This window comes from Bombyx mandarina, chromosome 19 (genome assembly GCF_030267445.1).
Source record: "Bombyx mandarina strain Sakado chromosome 19, ASM3026744v2".
Classification (NCBI taxonomy): domain Eukaryota; kingdom Metazoa; phylum Arthropoda; class Insecta; order Lepidoptera; family Bombycidae; genus Bombyx; species Bombyx mandarina.
The window spans coordinates 9,446,165-9,467,306 of record NC_143225.1 but is presented as its reverse complement, the minus strand read 5'-3'; the positions used below and the strand labels follow the sequence as shown (position 1 = coordinate 9,467,306).

Below are 21,142 nucleotides of genomic sequence, written 5' to 3'. Positions count from 1 at the left end.
CTACCTGATGTTAAGTGGTTAATTACATAGTTTAGTGTCTCTTTCGCTCATTTTTAAAGCCGATTGACAAAAGACAGTATACCAATTTTTAGGTTACTTTAATGACCCCAACGTCGGTGGTTGCAGCGCCGGCGTCCGGCGTCTGTACCTGGGGGTCGTGCGCAGTATGGCTCTGTACGGCGCTCCCGTGTGGTCGCCCGCACTCTCTGCGCGCAATGCAGCTTTGCTGCTACGAGCGTAGCGGGTGCTCGCGTTGAGGGTCATCAGGGGGTACCGTACGATCTCCCGGGAGGTCGCCTGCGCCCTCGCCGGTTCCCTTCCTTGGGATCTCGAGGCCGAGGTAGCAGCTGTGGTATACCAGCGCAGGACACAGTCCGTGAGTCGGGGACGGACGCCCGGCCCGTCGGCTGTCGGTCGGTGGAGGCGTGCTGCGCGTCATCTGGCGTACGCCAAGTGGAGGAAGCGGTTGCTGGAGGAGCTTGGCCAAACTTCAGTTACTCGCCGACGCACCCTCGAGGCCCTGGTGCCCGTGCTGGAGGCATGGTCAGATAGACGACACGGCGTGCTCTTCTTCCATCTAACGCAGGTCCTCTCGGGGCATGGTTGCTTCGAGAGGTACCTGTGGAAGGTCTGCAGGAGAGAGCCACATTCGGGTTGCCACCAGTGTGGGCATCCGGACGATGACGCTCAGCACGCACTCGAAGCGTGCCCGCGTTGGGAGCGCTCGCGGCGAGACCTCATCGCGGTACTGGGGAGAGACCTCTCCTTGCGGGCTGTCATCGCCCGCATGTTAGAGGACCAGAATTCTTGGGAGGCCATGACCAGGTTTTGTGACCTGGTCATGGCGTTCCGTGAGGCTGAGGAGCGCGAAAGGGAGTGGGATCCCTCTTCGGCTTCTCAGCGAAGAAGGCGGAGTGGGCGGCACGGGCGCGAAGCTCCCGTTCATCTCCCGTAGGGGCTGTCGGGTGCCGGGTGCGGGGGTGCCCGGTACTCGGCTGTTGGTCTGGTGGTGAGGCGGCGCAAGGTGGCTCCTGTGCACCGCTCACGGTGTGTCTCCGAGACGACGTCCTGCGGGATTTTCCCGGGGATGGAGTGCCGTCTTATTAACAGGATGGGTACCGGCGACGGCGAGCCTTCGGCGCGCACTGTGCGGTACCGTGGGTTTCGTGGAGTCGGAGTGGTGGGGCTCGATGGGGTTTAGTCGGTAGTCGGTTTTGCGGGGTAGCTCTTGGTGGCTGACGCCGTGCAGTGCCTCGCGCGCCTTTCTCAAGGCGTAGTCTCCCGGCAGGAATCGGGAGAAGAGGAGGACCCCTGTCTTCTTCTTCTCCCTGTTCTTCTCTGGAGGCGCCGGAGTCCGACATAACCCGGTCTCTTACCCCCCTCGACCGGGTATCCGTAAATGGATTCCCCAGCGTTAAAAAAAAAAAAGGTTACTTTAATGAATAAGGCTCTGAGAGTAAGAACCTTCAATAGAGTGCACTTCATAAATCAATCTTGATTTCAATTTGACCGACTAAACTAAAGAGGAGTTTTTAAATTTTACGACATGATTGACATCCACCATCTGACGCAGTGTAATCGTCAGGTTAAAATTATTTAATGCTTATTATCTGTTTTTTTTGTAACGAATGTTAGTATTGTTTTACGTTGGTAACAGAGGCAAATAATGTAATGCCGAATAGATTTGCTATAAATAGCAGAAACATAAGAAAATTTATGAATGGATCAAAATGTTTAACGCCAAGTTACCTCTATCATAAACAGGATGTATTTTTTGCAATAATACATTTGTGGAACAGATACCCTATCTGTCGGCAAATGTCTTAATGCAAAAAAAAGTCTTATTCTTCAGGAAAATAAAGTAGGTAATGCTTTGCTCATTTTGATGTATCTTTTTTTTTTCCTACCTATGCTTAGCCTTGAGAGGCTATTTCAGCTTTACCCTAACGTGTGTAGGTGAGCTCACGGGGCTCAAACCGGAGTGTTGCTAACACTGATCCTAGCAAGAGCAACGCTTCGCAGAATGGTAGATTCCGCGGATCGGAAACGCGACCCACTGAGAAGATCCGGCGAGAAACTCAGTGGGCTGTGTCTATGGGTAGATGTATCTTGATGATTGTAAGAGTTTGGAAGAGCTCGTTGGTGATGATGGCACAAGTTTTGAGCAGTATCCTTGCTAATGTTTTTGCCTCTCTAGACATACGAGCATAACGTCCACCTGTTGGTAACTAGTCACCGTCACCTATGGACATCAGGAATGAAAATGTCTATTATTATATGTAATATATCTTAAGGACCGAGCATAATAGGATGTTGATAATATGGGTACATATGTAATCCCTACAAGGACTACATATGTCTTACATAGCATTCAGCATGATAATATACACTTGGGAGTTAGAGAAAGATTCGCATTTTAAATGTTGGGAGCTCAGTGATCAAGCGCATTCACGTTCACGTATTACAATTTCCGTTTCTTTAATTAGGTTCTTACATATTATGAAAACAAAAATAAAAAATCTAGTAAGTAATGTAGAATTGTTCTGCTGTGAGAGTAAACGTCAATTTCCTACGTATGGCTTATTTAAGACTAAATGGATACTGGATGTCGAAATCAACTTCGTTAGGTAGTAATAGGCGATAAGGAATAATTATTATCGATATAATTTAGAATATAATTGATAATTTTGTAAGTATATTAAGTATTATTGATACCTAATCTACGGCAACAGAAATACATTCGGGTTTATTTAATGCGTTTGATTTGCCTCGTATCATTGACGACTACTTTATTATAATACATTAAATGAAAAGTAAAAGATATTAGACGAAGTACTCAACGTCATAGTCACCTTAAGCGAATAACAACTTTGATGTTTAAGTAAACATTCAAATCACGAAGTAAACAAATGGCTGCATCATTTCAAATACAGATATTTTTTTCGGATTTGGAATTTTCATTTTTAAGTAGCTTTTTTTTGGGCTTAAACGTAATAAATAATGTGAAATTTAAAGCAAACTCACATCTGCGACGTCGAAACTTGGTGTGACGATACATTCTAGCTTCAAAGTTCACTTCGCGATATCATTTCACGCGGCAACGAAAACGATTGTCTCCGTCGCGGCAAGAACACTTAAACTGAGCCCGCGTATTCTCCTCGATTTTATCAGCAAGCGATCTGACGTCTGAGTGATAAAATGTATTATTAAAAGTTTTCAAATTCATTGACTGTTTCCATCAAGCCGTTTCGTGTTGTTGACGTGTAACGCGGAACTGCGACGTCATTAAGTCGTTTTTGTAAGGTTTTTTTACGGACATACTTGAAGTGTGAAGCCTCTTTTAGATGCAACTACATGAGTGTGGACTTGTTATCGACCTTCGGCATTGGAAGAGCTGTGGCCTCGCACAAGCTTATGTTCCGTTCATATCCACGTGACACCGGTTTTGGGTCCCAATAATTAGACAGCAGATAACTAATATCTCTGAGCCTCCGAGCGGTGCAAACTTAATGTATTTTTTTTAAATATGATAACATCAAAAAGGAAATGTGTAATAAGCATTCCGTATCCATTGTATACATCTCACTACAAATTACCTCAAAATTATTTAGGTAATACTCAGTAAGATTGTTCCTAATCAGTACTTTTGGTTACGGAATTCGGATGTCAAAAAGTGTGAATGTAGCTGAATTGTAATTTATTCAGTTATGGACTAAAAATATGGTGATTCTTCTTCTTTCTTCTTCTTCTTTCGTCTTCTATGTTGAAGAGTTTTATAGTAATGAATGTAAGTCTCGTCTTCTACGTTTGAGACAAGAAAAAAACTTTCTTTATAATCTTTCTTAAACGACCTTACTAGTGGTAGGTCGTCTTGTGAGTCCGCACAGGTAGGTACTACCACCCTAACTATTTCTGCCGTGAAGCAGTAATGCGTTTCGGTTCGAAGGGTGGGGCAGCCGTTGTACTGAACTGAGACCTTAGAGCTCATTTTTCAAGTTGGGTGGCGGCATTTACGTTGTAGAGGTCTATGGGCTCCGGTAACCACTTAACACCAGGTGCGACGTGAGCTCGTCCACCATCTAAGCAATAAAAAAATCATTAGTGGTATTATAAGAATTAGGAACATAATTTTAAAAAGATATACTAGAATACTATATTAAGGCAAACGCGCCTACTCGTATAGAGTTATTTATAGTTATTAATACATTATTTTAGAAAAAAAAAAAATTATACATTTTGAAGTAGGTATAAGTATTATATATAATTTATGTTAGTAACTTAAAAATGTATAATTATTTATGTACTCATATAATTCTTCTAAATACCGATCGTGCAAAAACGTGACTCCAATTCGAAATCGTATTTGATTAAATTTGTCTTAAAAAATTTAAGTTTAAACGCCTATGATTTAAATACTAGTTTTAAATTCTCGCTGCAACAGAAGCCGGTGTTGAATAATAAAACAACCGCTATTTTACAGCTTATTCAATCAATATCAGGTGAGCTCTTGTTTCAGCTGAACCTTTGTTTTTTGCACAAAGCTATAGTGCAGCGCAAAAATTTCAAATCTTACATTTAGAATTTTATTCTATATGTATTAGGAGTTATTACACTGTACCACTCGTCACAATTATGTTGTTGATGTTATCCATAAATGTGAGCTTGATTCATATCATTATGCAGTAAATATTCTTAGGAAATTTCTCTAAAATATATTACAATCGCTCATCTAACTAAAGAACGTAACGAAGTGTATCAAAATAATTGAATACGTTTACAGACTCTGCTGCATTTAGGAGATGGGTGGACGACATTAAGGCAGTTGCGGGAAGCACATGGACCAGAACAGCTGAAAATAGAAGCTTATGGAGGCAGTTGGAGGAGGCCTATGTCTATAATAGACAAACAGACAAAAACTAATAATAATATAGGTAAAAAAAATAAAAAAAAACTTCCATAAAAATTTAATTAATATTAATACCACTACTTACTTAAAACATAGTAAAAAAAAAGAAATAATAATTGTATATGTAAAAAAAAAATATGTATTTGTCTGAATAAAGGCTTTATTATTATATTATTATTACAGACTCTGCTGTAAGAACGACAGGGCAATCGTAGAATCTAGTATTACACGCGACAGATTAACGAAGTCTTATTTTATTTGTATTTACATTAAAACGTGAATCTCTCGACTGCTTGGCCATTCGCCACATTCATTGAACTTGCCCGAAATAATAACGCTAAGAATAAACATTAAATATACGCTACAGAGATGATACAACGCATTTTCGATTTTGGAACTTTTGTTAATGTTAACGTGGGAAGGTTTGAAATCCAAAACCTGATTGTTGATTGTTATCGTTTACGTTAGTATAACTGCGGATGAAATGCAATTTCCTAATAAATTTTTAATATATCTAGATAACGAGTAGATTTTTATAAATATTTATGTATTTTAAATACTCTACTTGCTATCTCTTACAAATGCAAGAGTGAAGACAATAACAAAGTATTTAACAAAGAGTGAAGAGCTATACATGCTTTCCAAACATCCATTTATTGACAGATTTTCGGTGGAAATGTACATAGCCATTGTCCATGTAAATGTTAATGTTCACCTCCGTAGAAGAGGACGTATTTCCTACTCTTGATTTACACATTTTAAATGTCAAAATTGTAAGGCAAATTTAATGTAACCCGAGCTTGGACGTGAACTAGTGGAACATTCTCTAAATTACATGTTAATTATTCAAAATATTCTAGTTATTGTCATCTTAATAAGAAGCAAATATTAGATAAATAGCTAGTTGTATACAAGTTTAATTAGAATATTCGTATGTTGAAATTAAAATATAATATCAGAAGTGCCATTGTTTAGGTAATTTTAGTAGACATAATTCGTATTTAATAGAACTTAGCTTGATGGTCAGTTGTTTAGTAAAACGAGTTAATACGCGACGCACGAACATGAGCAAAAAACAAGCAAAGCCAGAACGAACCGCTTTTTTTTATTGCCTTTGTAGGCAGACGAGCATACGGCCCACCTGATGTTACACCTGATGGAACTCTACTCCGATGGCAGGAGGTGCAATGATTAAAAGGAGATGAGGGAATCATCTCGAATTCAGAGCATTCCCCATGCAACATCACTACATAGTATAAAACAACGTTGCTTTCTCTGTCCCTATATCTGTCTGTCCCTATGTATACTTAAATCTTTAAAACTACGCAACGGATTTTGATGCGGTTTTAATAGATAGAGTGATTGAAGAGGAAGGTTTATATGTATAATAACATCCATTAAATAGTGGAGAAATCAATAATAAATTACAGTTTCCGAAGCGAAGCGAGGGCGGCTCGCTAGTACGGTATAAAACACAGAGATAACTGAGGTCTCTCCGTAGACCCAGAGGCCAGAGGTTCCAAGCGATCCACGAGAACGGGGCTATCGACTATCGATCATCCGAACAGCCCGTTTCTGTATGAAATCAAATGGACGTAGCAAAATATGATTTTAACTAATCGAGTTACACGTAAACACACAGAAACCACTGTGATACTTTATTCGGTTTTATTTACAAACATTTCACGCAGAGAAGTCGGAATACTGTCAACGGAAGCGTTTGTAAACAGAGAATCCATTTCCGTTACGTACTACGTTCAGTAACTACGGATGCGATTCGAATAGTCCTCATGTAACAATAATGTACTGAAATTGCTTTCTGTAAAAGATAATTCACTATGAAAATCCTTCTGAAGAGATTCGAGATTTTTTTGGTTTAGATAAAAAAAAAAACGTGTGGCACTCGGGAACTGCCGCGGTAAAGCTATTGCATAGCATTTTTTATCAACTTATGCTATTATAATTAGATAATGATAATTTAATATTAAAACAATAATAAAACAAGACCACGCTATATTAAACATTATAAAAGCAAAACCTTAACTGTCCCCTTCACACTGATAAGCTAGACCGCGCGAGAGAGAGATGGGCAGACTTTTCATGATGCGCATGCAGTGTGACGTCACGCTACGCGCTTATTCACAAACACTACACAAGCGCAACGTGTGAATGCGTTGAACGCGAGCTACATGGTAGGCGGAGTGAGGGGTGTTAGGTTTTTTTCGTTACGGAATTTCATGATTCGGTCGCCGCGCTCAAGGCCCGCGATAAAAGCTATGCAATAGCTTAAAAAAGTCAAATACACGGGTGAATTTTTATGAGCTGGTTTAATAAGGTTACGTGTTAAATAACTCGATAGCGTTAGCAATACGTCATTACGTATTTAAGGGTATGCTTTATTAACTTAATGCATTTAGAGCAATCAAATTTATTATTATTATTTACTTAATTATTTTCGATTCTCAAATTTTCCCTTCAATTTCAAATGAAACACAAAGTTCTGAAGCTGAGAATCAAGTTGTGATAAATATTTGTTCATTATTCTTGTTCAATTGTTTTCATAAATGTCGTGTAGTTTTGTTATACTGTGATAGTTAGTGATGTAAAAAGTAAATAATGACTGGATTAGAAAAAAGATTTTTTGCCTTGTAATTAAAACAAAGATCGAGTGTTATTTTAGTTCGTTCAAAGTTTTTTTTAATTCTTTTTCCGATTTTTCAGTCATTTACAACGCCAGCAAATATGATCAGATATACATACAACCGTTCAACTCGAAACAATTCCAATGAGAGAGAATAAATAAGAAAAAAAAACATTTAATTTTAAATTTATTTTGGTATTGGATCGCACACTTTTTTGTTTCAATAATATCCGGATGCCGACACAATCAAGTTTGTTCCCTATTTTCATCACATCATATCAATAATTTTATTTATCCGTGTCTCATTTCCTAATTTTGGTGAAGTGTATCACTATACTGTTTTTCATTGACTTGGCTTATGATTAAAAGCTTTATTAAGCAGTAACTGTGTTATGATGATCTTTTTAACAAAATTACTTTAGTTTAAAATAATAATCTCTTTGTTAAATCGTTTCTAATCCCTAATGACTCTTCTGACATAGGAATACCGGGTCATTGCAGTCCCCTGGATTAGTGTCAATGTTATTAGATTTCATGAAGACTAATTATTTAAACTTGACGCTTTGTCTATTAACGTAGCATCGAATTTAGCGGCGAGCTTGTAGTATCAAATTGAGGGAATTATTCAGGCGTTATTATTAAGTAATTTGTAATTGAAGTTATTAAGGGATAATAATCCTTTCTAATAACGGTCTTCAGTACCAGTCTAGAGACTAGATAATAAGTAATTTCAAACATTGTTTCTATATTTAATTATTTCTGTTTGTTTTTTACTGGTGGTAGGACCTCTTGAGAGTCCGCGCGGGTAGGTATCACCACTCTGCTTATTTCTGCCGTGAAGCAGTAATGCGTTTCGGTTTGAAGGGTGGGGCAGACGTTGTAACTATACCTGAGACCTTAGAACTTATGTCTCAAGGTGGTTGGCGCATTTACGTTGTAGATGTCTATGGGCTCCAGTAACCACTTAACACCAGGTTGGCTGTGAGCTCGTCCACCCATCTAAGCAATAAAAATAAAAATAAAAATTGAGTCTTCATTTGCTTTCGTAATGTTGGATTGCGCTATCTTTGGTCGGAGTCCCATCTCCTTTGTTTGCACTGCAAATGCTGAATAAGATGTGTTTTTAGTAGTAAAAATAAAAATAGTTTAGAAAAACATCCGTAGAGTTATTAACTGCTCTAAAATAATAAGGAAAATACAGCACAAGCACAAAAATAGCGACACGGTCCGTTATGTTATATGTTATAAATCTTTGTTTAAAGATTGTATGATTATCTTCATTTTTACACTTCGTTGTAGAAAGCGTGTAATACAATAACGATTATTGCACATTTATTCAACTTTTAATCAGAAAATTATGGAATCTGCTATCTGACTTGGGGTGTACTGCTCTCCCAAAGCGATCTTGCTTTAAAAAGTTGTGACGACTCTAATTTTTATTCAATGCAAACGATGTAGCTTGAGTGGCCTGCGAGTTTGTAATCCCACCCTATATCTATACTAATATTATAAAGAGGAAAGATTTGTTTGTTTGTTTGTTTCGAATAGGCTCCGAAACTACTGGACCGATTTGAAAAATTCTTTTTCCATTAGAAGCCGACATTGTCCCTGATGAACATAGGCTACTTTTTTTTATAATTTTTTTTATTTTTTTTTGGTTTCATGTGTGTTTTAATGTTTCCGAAGCGAAGCGAGGGCGGGTCGCTAGTAGCTAATAAAAACACAGTTTCTAAATTTAGCTAATAAAATCACTGCTAAAATTCATTGTACAAACCGAAAATTTAGTAACGTAACTATTTTAGCAGTTTATGTGGGCGAAGTGCTCATGTATGATAGAATTCTTTATGCGACATCGTATAATAAACTCAGACAAATTTAAAGCGTTATTTTGATGTTGTCTTACATAATATTCGTGTATAAATAAGATTGCAATGTGATTCGCGTTGATGTGATCCGTTGTGACATTTGGCCGCCAGCCAAACTGCTCGGGCAGTGAAACATATCTATTTCTAATTAGAACATGTCTTAATATTATTGCAGTACATATTAATATATGACGTAGGTATGATTGATTTGATCGTTTCTCTGATTTAAAATTTTATTTGATTTTTTTCTTTTTAAATGAAGGAACATGATCGTTTGCTAGTATTTGAAATTGCAACGTTTTTTTTAATCTATTTACTGTTTTATTTTATTTTACTACTGATATTGAAAAAAATCCATAAATCTATATGGTAATTATTTTGTATATAATTAATTTTATGTTAATGAAACTGCTAAATAATTCTGTTGAATTCTATCAAAAATAACAGATCATAAAGATTAGAACATAAATGATCTATTTAATCATATTTGAAAACAATTGCTTCAAATTACACTCTACATGTACTAATATTGTTTTTTTTGTATCATTTTTTCTAATTTATCTAAATTCTATTTTTATTCTAATAAATTTGTTAAAACCATTTTTTTTAAATGAAGCCGGTTGATTAAATAATGATTGCCTAAGCTTGTTAAAATGATTATCAATATCGCTTCTCTATTGAATTTCCTCGTTAAAAGTATCATAAATTCTTTCCGACATTCAATTCTTTCGATTATAAACAGGAGAACGCACAATTATGCAAATATAAACATATACGAGTATTTGCCGATTTGTCAACTTTAACTTCAAATCTTTAAATCGAGACTTTAAAATAAAAGTAAATGACTAATACAATCTTGTATTTGATATACCTATTTTTAAAGCCCATTTAAAATTTACACTCAACGCCAGACCGTTCTCCGTGAATACACGTGATGGTCCGAACATATTTTCGTCTTTGAGTTCATACGCGTTTACCGCGGCACGTGAGGAATGTAGATCGTCACCACGATCTAGGTCTTGAGCCCATCCGTGTGTATACCAAGTCACCGTCGGAACGCTACTTCGTGACGGCGATGCGACACGATAACCTCAAATATCACGGTCGTCGCTAACTACACCCGTGACCCGGCTCACGCAGCAGCCAACGTCGACGTCCTAGACACGTCCCGGACAAGATCCATCTGATCTTCTTTCGGTATTGTGTGACGTTTATATATCTATAAGTCGTCGTGGCTTAAAGGATAAGACGTCGAATCTCAGGCGGGTACCATTTTTTGTAATGAAATACGTACTCAACAAATGTTCACGAATGACTTCCACGGTGAAGGAATAACATCGTGTAATAAAAATCAAACCCGCAAAATTATAATTTGCATAATTACCGGTGGTAGGACCTCTTGTGAGTCCGCGCGGGTAGGTACCACCACCCTACCTATTTCTGCCGTGAAGCAATAATGCGTTTCGGTTTGAAGGGTGGGGCAGTGGTTGTAACTATACTTGAGACCTTAAAACTTATATCTCAAGGTGGGTTGTGCATTTAGGTTGTACATATCTATGGGCCCCAGTACCCACTTAACACCAGGTGGGCTGTGAGTTCGTCCACCCATCAAAGCAATAAAAAAAACTAGCAGTTGCTAATCCCAGGTCACCGCACCCGTCATCACGACATCAGCCCGTTGATTGTTCTGTTGTCCGATCTTCTCGGTTAATCTATTCTATTCCTATAGTCTATTCCGGTGCTAGATGCACTTTTATCGTTATTAGTAAAATACGTGCTTCAGTATTTGGCGTGTTTGTTATTAGATATATATTTTATTCAAGTTTTTAATTAGTAATTATTTAAATATTTATTATTAATATTTTAAAATAACCCTTTGTACTATGGTTAGTCTTGATTGTCTTTTTTCTTGACTGTCAAACAGAGTTATGATAAATAGTAAATGACGTTTTATTGTTATTTTCGAAGCATCCCCCGTCCTGGTTGAGGCAGAAGCTCATCAGTTCTGATAAAATCGGTAAAGACATGAGGCAATAATAATTCTTCCATTTAAAAAAAAATATATTAAATGACATGTTTTGGTTTCAGTCATAAGGCAACAATTATTATATTATAATATTGAAGCTTCAATATTAGCTCCCAAAATGGGTCGCTACGGTATCGAAATGAGTTGCGCGTCTTCGAGCTTAGGGTGAATTTTCATACGATCTGAAAGATTCTCTCTATTATATATAAGGTTAAAGTAATATGTTAAAGTAAAGCCTATAAGGTTAAAGTAATGTTAATTTGTCCATATATTTAAAAAATATGTTACCAACCACACAAGAGCGAAATTAGGTAACATTTTCACTCCACAATATATCCTCCAAATTACGTAGCATCGAAAGTCTTATCAGTGATCCAGTAGCTGTTGTGCGAACGTGTTTAAGTTCGACACATCAATAACCACGTTATCAAGGCTGCAGTGTAAATATTGTAATATTGATTTTCGTCCGTACTCCAGCGGCGTAGATATGCGAAATCGTAAACGATCAACGTGTTGCTATACTCTGTAAACGAACAGGTACGGAATAGGTACGAGCATTCGCAATCTGTAATCGATCGATGCGGAGCGAAAGTTAGAGATTACTTTAAATCAGGGGCTCCCAAACTTATTTCGTCTACTGCTCACTTTGAGAATTAATTATTTTTTAGTACTCCCATTTTTATCACCTACCTCAAAACCACTTTTTTTTTTTAATTGCTTAGATGGGTGGACGATTTCACAGCCCACCTGATGTTAAGTGGTTACTGGAGTCCATAGACATCTACAACGTAAATGCCACCTCGAGATATAAGTTCTACGGTCTCAGTATAGTTACAACGGCTGCCGCACCCTTTTAACCGAAACGCATTACTGTTTCACGACAGAAATAGGCAGGGTGGTGTTACCTATCCGCTCGGACTCACAAGAGGTCCTACTACCAGTAATCACAAGAGGTCCTACCACCAGTAAATAGCGAGAGCTCGGTCGGTGTTTCAGAGTCCTCCTAGATAACGTTACAAATCGCCTCCCAAGCTTCTACACACTGCCCCCTTTTTTTCTGGGTCTCTTATGGCCTCCCTTTAGGCTTGCAGCACCCACAAGGGGGCGCTATCACCCACTTTGTGAAAGGCTGCTTTAGATGAATATTTGTATAGCTTTGAAGCTAGGTAGAAAAATATAAATCTTGCAAATTTGCAGAGAAAATGCGGAGGCTATTGGAAATAACCTAGCAATTTATGTTCTATAAATACTTTCACTAGTAATATGAAACGTGCCCATCCACGATTCTGCCTATTATTGCCGGAAGCGCACATACATTTTAGCTTGAGCACGATTGGTCATTATTAGAGTGAGATTGAGACGTAAGCCACATGACGTCTTTAAATAACAGAAGGTATGTGTAGAAAGAGTTTACGAAGAAGCAAGACTGAGTTTTTGACTAGGGATATAACATACGTAAGTGAGAATAACATTATCCATATTTTTGTTTCATTTTTTTTTAAATATATAGGCGAGGTAGCTTTGTCGAATTTATAGAATAGCAGTTTATACATAAGGTTTAGAGGTCATTGAAATTTCATTTGGCAATAAGATCCAAAGCCTTTCAATAGACACTTTAGGTAATGGACCTCTGTTATGTGGAAGTTTAACGAAATTAAGGCTTATTGAAGTCATGCGTAACTAATTTACTCTAGGGTCAAATATAATTATGCTAGTAAACGCGACTTCGGCCGTGCAGATTTACGCTTTATTGCAAGCTATTAAAATGCAAAGTCGCTTACTGTTAATACGATTAAAAGGCTTACACAACATTTTTATGTTGTTTATTGTATAGATTGTGTTTAGGCTATGGTAGAATTTATATTTTATTACCTAGACGGATGAGCGGGTCCTAGTGTAAAGTGGTTACTAGAGCCTACAGACATCTTTTTTTTTCTTCTACCTATGTTGATAGCCTTGAGAGGCTATTTCAGCGTAACCTTAACTAGTAGGTGAGCTCACGGGGCTCAAACCGTTGGCGACGCTGCTAACACGAACCCTAGCAAGAGCCGTGCTTCGCAAAATCCACCACCGGATCGGAAACGCGACCCACTGAGAAGATAATTTACTCGTCGAGCCCTTCGTCGCAAGCGACGGGTTCGACGAGAACGATGACCGGTGCTTGAGGTACCTAAAAGCACCGTTAGTGGATCGGGAGGATCCGAAATGACGTGTTTTTGGGCGACGTCGACTGCTTTCCATTCTGTCCGCAGGATCGGGAATGTAGTTACCGGCGGCCACGATGAGAGAGTTCTCGTGTCGTGCCGCTTTGTCGAAATGGCGCATTGATGCCGACTGTAGATACTTACTAATGGACTCTAGGTCCAGGTCATCATGCATCAACAACACGCTGTCAGACACTTTAGGATATGAGTTCTAAGTTTCAGTTGTATAGTACAATGACTGCTCTAAGCGAAAACTCTCAAACCGAAACGAGTGACTTCTTCGCCTCAGAAATTAAACGGCTTACGACGAGACTGATATAGCGACCCATAATTGCTGATTTATATACCTGTTACCTACCTTAATCTCGGACTAGTAATTTCTTTTTTTCTTTTTTTGTAGTAAAAACAAGCGCAGATTTATTTTTATTTTTTTCTCATAAATTAATTGATAGGGAATTAAATTAATTGTGTCATGTTGATTTGGTTACGGTAACCCTTTACGACAGAGCGATAAGACAGTATGTATCCTTAGTGGCGAATATCTTGTGATTCGGTTATAATCCGAAATTAATACAATAAATATTCCCCCTCAAATGCTAATTATCCTACTAATATTTTATAAATTATAATATATAAATTATAATGATGATGACGATTGTTATATAAATAATAATGTTATTATATAACATATTTATTAGAGATTAATAATTTAATGCGATTAAATGTTCCATTATTCTTCTCTTAATAGTATTTTTGCTACGTATTTAATGTACAAATACAAGGTAACCGTTTTTATTAAAATAATACTCGTATTATGTATCCTTAGTCTTGCTATAAATATAGTATATAATACAAGGAAAACATTGTCTTTTTTTCACACGATATATTCGAATAAATACTATGAAAAACATCGAACAATTTACTTCATATTTAATTGTCCTATTCATATTTAGAAAAAAACATTCAGTGTCACACTTGGTGTTTTTACTTTGATTTATTTATTAGCACTCGCAATGTGTCGACCTAAAGGGAAGAAAGGAAGTTAAGATAAATCGTAATAAAAATTGCATATCTTAAAATTGCATTATTAAAAACCAAATTTAAAAAAAAAACTAGAGTCAAAATAATACGAACCTGTGTCATCGCTGTCGATTTCCATTTTAACTGCTATCTGAACTGTTATAAATAATTAACACAAGTATTTATGAGTCACATCTTTCAATCACATCATTGCACTGTTTTGCTAAATTAATTACGGTCGTATCGCATATGACCAGACGGTACCAAGGGAGTTCCATTTAACGATATTGTCACGGTAACGAAAATTGAATCAAAACAACACTGTCATAGTGATGCGCGCGATTATATTTACAAACTTAACGATGTATCGATACGGTCTCCGAATTTTAAATATAGAACCGCTACCGTATAGTTTAGCACGCGGCTTCAGAAACCACACATTGACGGAGAATAGTTAATGAAACGACATGTACCAGAATATCGAGTCGGCAACCCGTTATCACCAGTAATGTGATACGTGTGGGGGCTGTGGCTATAAACAAACCAGTAGCTGAATAATGTCATTACTTTCGTAGAAATATTGTGTCAGCGCAATCGATATCGAGTTTACTGGTTGCTGATTGTAATGTAACACTGAGATTTTAATGAAATCATAAAACAAAAAACAACTTTGCACTTTAGACGAATTTTCAAAATATGTTTTTGTATTATCCTTAGAAACAACATTGAATGAATATTATTTTACGAAGTGTTTGAAAACGTTTCACATTCGTTTTTTTTTTTTGGTGCACTAATAATACGCGGTCACGTTCTTTAGACGGGAGACTTAACACTTTCCCACGTCCAAGATGCAATCGTATAATTTCACATTGTCCTCGCTATCTTGGTCTCGCCGAAACGATTTTGCACAGAACTGTTTTAATTATAAATAATTAACGTTTTAAACGTCGAGACGTCGCTATGAACAAGACTTGGAGGTCGACTGATAAGCAAACGCATTCCTTAACCACGTAAATTAAACTATTCATATATTTTATTGGTCTTACAATTACGAATATTTAGTGTTATAGGATATAACCGCTGAATGTTTACGCTACTCTTGTGTATTTACTCAAGGCTATTGGATCGTTCGAACTGGTTTTAGTACTTTCGATACGATTTCTCATCGATAAGTACGATTTTTCATTACCATTACTATTCTTACTGTCGATAACCAGGTTAACGAACTGAAACATGTAGGTTTTAATTTTCCATATTGATTTCGAATGTTTTGATTGATAGCTAAATTCATTACGCTTAATGAATAATCTAACGGAGACTCGAGAATTTCAAAGGCATTGGATTGGCCAGGACGTCTTGATTGTGATTATCGAAACTCAGTACATTTGAATATGTTCAAAATGCCGCTACGTGTTAAAAAAATTCTAGAACAAAAACTTAGGTGTGCCTTCACGTGAATTGCACGTGAATCAATGTTCACAATTGACTTCCACGGTGAAGGAATAACATCGTGTAATAAAAATCAAAAAACCCGCAAAATTATAATTTGCGTAATTACTGGTGGTAGGACCTCTTGTGAGTCCTCGCGGGTAGGTACCACCACCCTGCCTTTTTCTGCCGTGAAGCAGTAATGCGTTTCGGTTTGAAGAGTGGGGCAGCCGTTGTAACTATACTGAGACCCTTAGAACTTATATCTCAAGGTGGATGGCGCATTTACTTTGTAGATGTCTATGGGCTTCACTAACCATTTAAGACCAGGTGGGCTGTGAGCTCGTCCACCAATCTAAGCAATATAAAAAAAAACAAGAAACTTTAGATCTACCCTAAACGCTACAAATTATTGAGATAGAACATTCTAATCTACTTTAAATGTGCGTCAGTCAGTCACTTTACGTTGGATTATGGTCCATTTCACTATTTAACGTATTTTCTGATCGAAACCAATGAACTAATACAAATTAGAATGTCTGTTTTTGTATTGATTAAACGAGTGTACGATCTCACCGCCCACCTGGTATATAGTGGTCACTGAACTCCATAGACATTAATAACGCAAATCGGTGCTATTATTGGTGTCTACGGGCTTTAGATAGGTCGAGATGACGGTCCACGTGGGGTGTAGTGGCTTTCGGGGCACATAGATATCAACAACGTCAATACCGCTATCCACCTTAAGACATCAATTCTAAGTGCTAATTTTTATAGGCTGTCACTTCGTTTAAACCGAAATGCATTATTGCTTCACGGCAGAAATACGCATGGTGGTAGTGCCTATGCGGGCATACAACATGCCTTACAATGTACCTATTTGTTGACTGTTTTTCCAATGCCGTGTTTTGGTGTGCAATAAAGTATATTCTCTCTCCCTCTCTCTCTTCCTCTCTCTCTCTCTTTCAATTTCAATGTGGTATGTCTTCGGTATCCAGTTAACAGGCGGCCACATGTGAATGTCCGTCTGAACCAATACAATATACCGAAGTGCTCATATCCGATCCAGACGACGGGGCAACGCAAAGCCGCCGTAGCCCGAAACGTGTCATGTCGGATCCCACGGATCCTCTTTGGGCTTTTAGGCTTTTCAAGCACCGGCCCTTGTCGAACTAGAATCGAACTAACCCATAGACACAACTCAGTGTCAGGCAGGATCAGTGGGTCGCGATCCCGAACCGGTGGTAGGTTTTGCAAAGTACTGCTCTTCTTAGGGCAGATGTTAGTAAATTCTCTCAGGTTGAGCCCAAGACCTCATCTACCCATCCACGCATAGCTGGCCCCTTAGGCTACCAGCAAATAGATAGGGGAAAAACAAACCGAAATGGATATAAAAAATAAGTTCTTCAAAAATAATTACTACCAAACAATGTAGATTGAAAACATACTCATAACAACTTTTCATAGTAAGATTCGACATACAGCACATATAATTACTATACTCGTCCGTCACTTTAATGACCCTAAATACTGTAATTCCAAATGACATTCCAACTTTCTAAATCGTTTATCAGATAACATTAGAACGAGACGTATGCGTGGGACTGTCGTCACGTCGTCACAAACATTTAAAAATGTGCCGCGTCTCAGGAAAAATTAACTAAGTAATTGAAGCCTCGTTTGTCATAATAATCCTCTCATAAACACATTCATTATTAAGGAACGTTTATCGATATTGTTTTCAAAGTATTATCGCTGTTTCGTCATTGACATAATTAAATACACGATTTGAAGAAAGGATACCGTTCGTATCTGTTTTTACTTCCATTAATTACCCTGTAATTGTTATGAATACTTATCATGTTATTAGTTGATGCAAATTATGTATTCTACTTTAAATGTAATCGTCTTTCGCTGGACGCCCGGATGACGTATGGTCTAAAATATATTTACTAATTACTGTTTGACTATTGATGGATGTATTATGGTTAAACTTTTAATCATCTTACTCAAATCCTTGTTAACAGAAAACATCTTAACCAATTATGGCATTGTGTTCGACAACCCTCCAAGATCCTAAATAAAGACAAGAAGAAGACTGATATTTTATCACTAGTGCGTATTAACGTGGATTGACTGATTAGTATATTTCGTGAAACGTTTCTATGGAAGCCCTGACATGTCAGTTCTTAGCCTCAATTGTGTTGGAATTATAGCTGAAAATGGACGCACACAAGGTCTTACATACTCACATCATGCTGCTATCATCAGAATACAGCAACAATGGATGGTTAATGAGGGAATAATGGCATGACCACCAGGAGGTCGTTTCTTTTTATTAACAGCCGACTATACTATTGTCCTTCCAAATATGATAAAAATGCCTTATCGCAATCTTAATAATTTAACATTCGTCACAAAATTGTACATTATGTGTATTCGTGTTTCCTGTGTTATCAAATGTTTGTCTGTTTATAGTTATTTACTTTTCAGCTAATGTAATTTTCATAGCTGCTATGAATATATAATATATGCCTTTTGCAACTCAATATTGGGTTACATGATTGAGTTATCAAAAATTCCTGGCGAAGATGTCGTGGTAGCGTTTTTAACATATTAGACATCTGAACACCCAGTAGCTGTATTAAAGTGTTTCACAACTAGTACAATTGCAATTGGTCTTTTTTTTTGACATTTTCCTGTTGAACAAACCTCTCAAGGTAAAGATGTAATCATTTTCGGAAAGAAGCTATTGATGACAGCTTAGGTAAGTCCTGACTAGGCCTACAGTAAATAGCTACATGTAAATTAGTGCTTGTCTCTGCCACACGTGCGTCATTGCCTTGATAAAGATAATAGCTGATAAGCGTCAGTTAGGATGACGCTGGCCCGCGATAACAATACTATTTTAGACGTTATTGCCCTCGAAATAAGGATTATCGAGTTTACGATTTACCTTTCCAACGCCTGTTCAAGTTGCCATAAAAGCCTGATCTATATGGGCAGGTTTATTACTGTCACTTCTGTCAAGGCTTTTAGTGTCTATTTTAACGTTTTTTCTTAGTAATATCTATTAAATAACTCAGTCTTATCTTTCATCGATCCGTTTATCTATGTGGGTTATCTGTCGCCATCTGCATAGTTACGATGCCTGACTATACTTAGGTCGATAATTTAATAAGTGAATTATTGACTAGTAGTTACTTGCGGCATCCCCGACCTATTTGGGAATTGATTTCCTATAACAATTCATATTGTTTGATGAGTATCAAAATAAAACATTCATAAGATACTTAGATATTTTTTTGTGCTCTCGAGTGGACACTCCTGAAGGTGGAAAAGGTAGTCAATTGGTACACATACCCAAAAGGCTCACATGCTCTTTTAGCCGCATCGGTGGAAGGATAATATGCCACAGTACTAGCGTAGAGTATAAAAAGTTGATAAAATATGCTCTATGTAGTTCCATTCACTTAGCCCGATAGCAAGAATTTCATGATGAGTGAAATTGGCAAGGAGCAGTTCCCTATAGAAAACCATTAAAAGGCGTTTCTTACAAAAAGCTCTTTTCAAATCCAAAAAAAAGTGCGTGCGTACAAAGTACACATGTCAGAAGTGAAACTTTTTTGGCGAACTAATTTATAAATCTTGCTTATATTTATACAAATCTAAAACTTTAGATTTCCGAGACTTAGAGGAAGGGAAAAAGGAAGATATGTTCCCGCCAAGAGTCTGTCAAATGCCAATCTCAAACCTCAGTGTTGACAGTCACATTATGTTTACATAGATTTCTAAATTATAAATGACTAATATTTTGCCAATTGAATTAACTAATTTAATTTCATGCGATTTGATTAATGTTCCAAATTATTTTCATTTCATTTCAATTCCTATTAACATTTTTCATAAAAAAATTATAAAATATTAGGCTGTATGGTATGATACATTTGCCTTTCCAGTTGGAAAAATACAACAACTACTACTACTGACATTTGACAAGTACTTAATTTCAATAGTAGTTTGATGTCACTTCCGTTGCATACCTGCGTGACGTTCTGTAAAAATTTTACCCCCATGCGCCTAAAGAAGTTTCACTTCAAAAACTGCTATTTTCAAATACATATTGAGTTGTGGTTTGGATTTATTTTTTTGTCTTGATAAATGAATTGACAGACATCGCATTTTGTTTTAGTATGAATATTCTATTTCAAAACAAGTTAAGTTCCAATCTATATCTTTAGATACAATTTTTTTTTTTTTTTGATAAGCGAAATTAAATCCTATTAAGGCTTAATGTGTATAAATGGTAGGTGTATGGAATGTAGCGCTCATTCTAGGGGGATCAGATAGCCGTTTTAATTAGAGATTAGGTTAGATTAGGATGGTCGTTGAAAATGTGCAAAATGTAGCAACAATATTCTGAACATTTGTAATATTTTTATAGAGATTAAAGTAGATTTTTGATGATTAATTGAACGTTGTGTATTAAGCAAAATGTCGCTTAAGCCTTAGCCTTTCACCCCTCGATTTATTTGTCTATTAATTCGATGGCGGGATACCTTTACCATTTTATTTATTTCAACTAATTCAGCTTCACATAGGGACAATTTGCTTTGCTTTTAAATACTTTAAAATTTTTTGAGGCGGACTTATTTTTTTAAGATTCTTTAATTAGAATCCAATTCAGATTGGTAAGATGTATATTACTAATCAAAATTTCTAAATGCTTTAGTCACAGGACTTATAATCAGAACCAGTTCTGTTATTAAGAACTATCTTCTTGTATCAGTGCAAGAATTATTTTGCCTTACATTGGCTTTCGCAATAAAATTTCTGAGAGATTCTTTCAAAGTAGCAAACCGAAACAAACCAGATTTACAATAATCTAAACGCACGAGAACGCAATATAAAATGCGAGAAATAGTTAATAACGAATTTTAAGCGTAAAAACAGTTTTAATTATGTTTAAGACTAAAGCTGAATGTAATAACTTTTATTTTATTATAAAACTTTCTTTTATTTCCTTCTGTTTTTCGCCAAAAAATACTTTAA

The 21,142-nt window shown here is 36.9% G+C and overlaps 1 protein-coding gene across 10 annotated transcripts in view; it reads right to left on the bottom strand.

The window, feature by feature from the left end:
- Window positions 1-21,142, bottom strand: part of Pde8 (phosphodiesterase 8) — a 257,748-nt gene that overhangs the window by 143,187 nt on the left and 93,419 nt on the right. For 2 of the 10 annotated variants that reach the window (XM_089735325.1, XM_089735326.1), the window contains exon 1: window positions 3,025-3,136. The exons of 6 other annotated variants lie outside the window; for them this stretch is intronic. In XM_089735325.1, coding sequence (XP_089591451.1) covers window positions 3,025-3,058 — 34 coding nt within the window. In that variant the 5' untranslated portion in view covers window positions 3,059-3,136. Of the gene's footprint in view, window positions 1-3,024; window positions 3,137-14,776; window positions 15,629-21,142 lie in introns of those variants that run through there. 2 more of the 10 variants (XM_089735324.1, XM_089735323.1) reach the window with 2 other exon arrangements.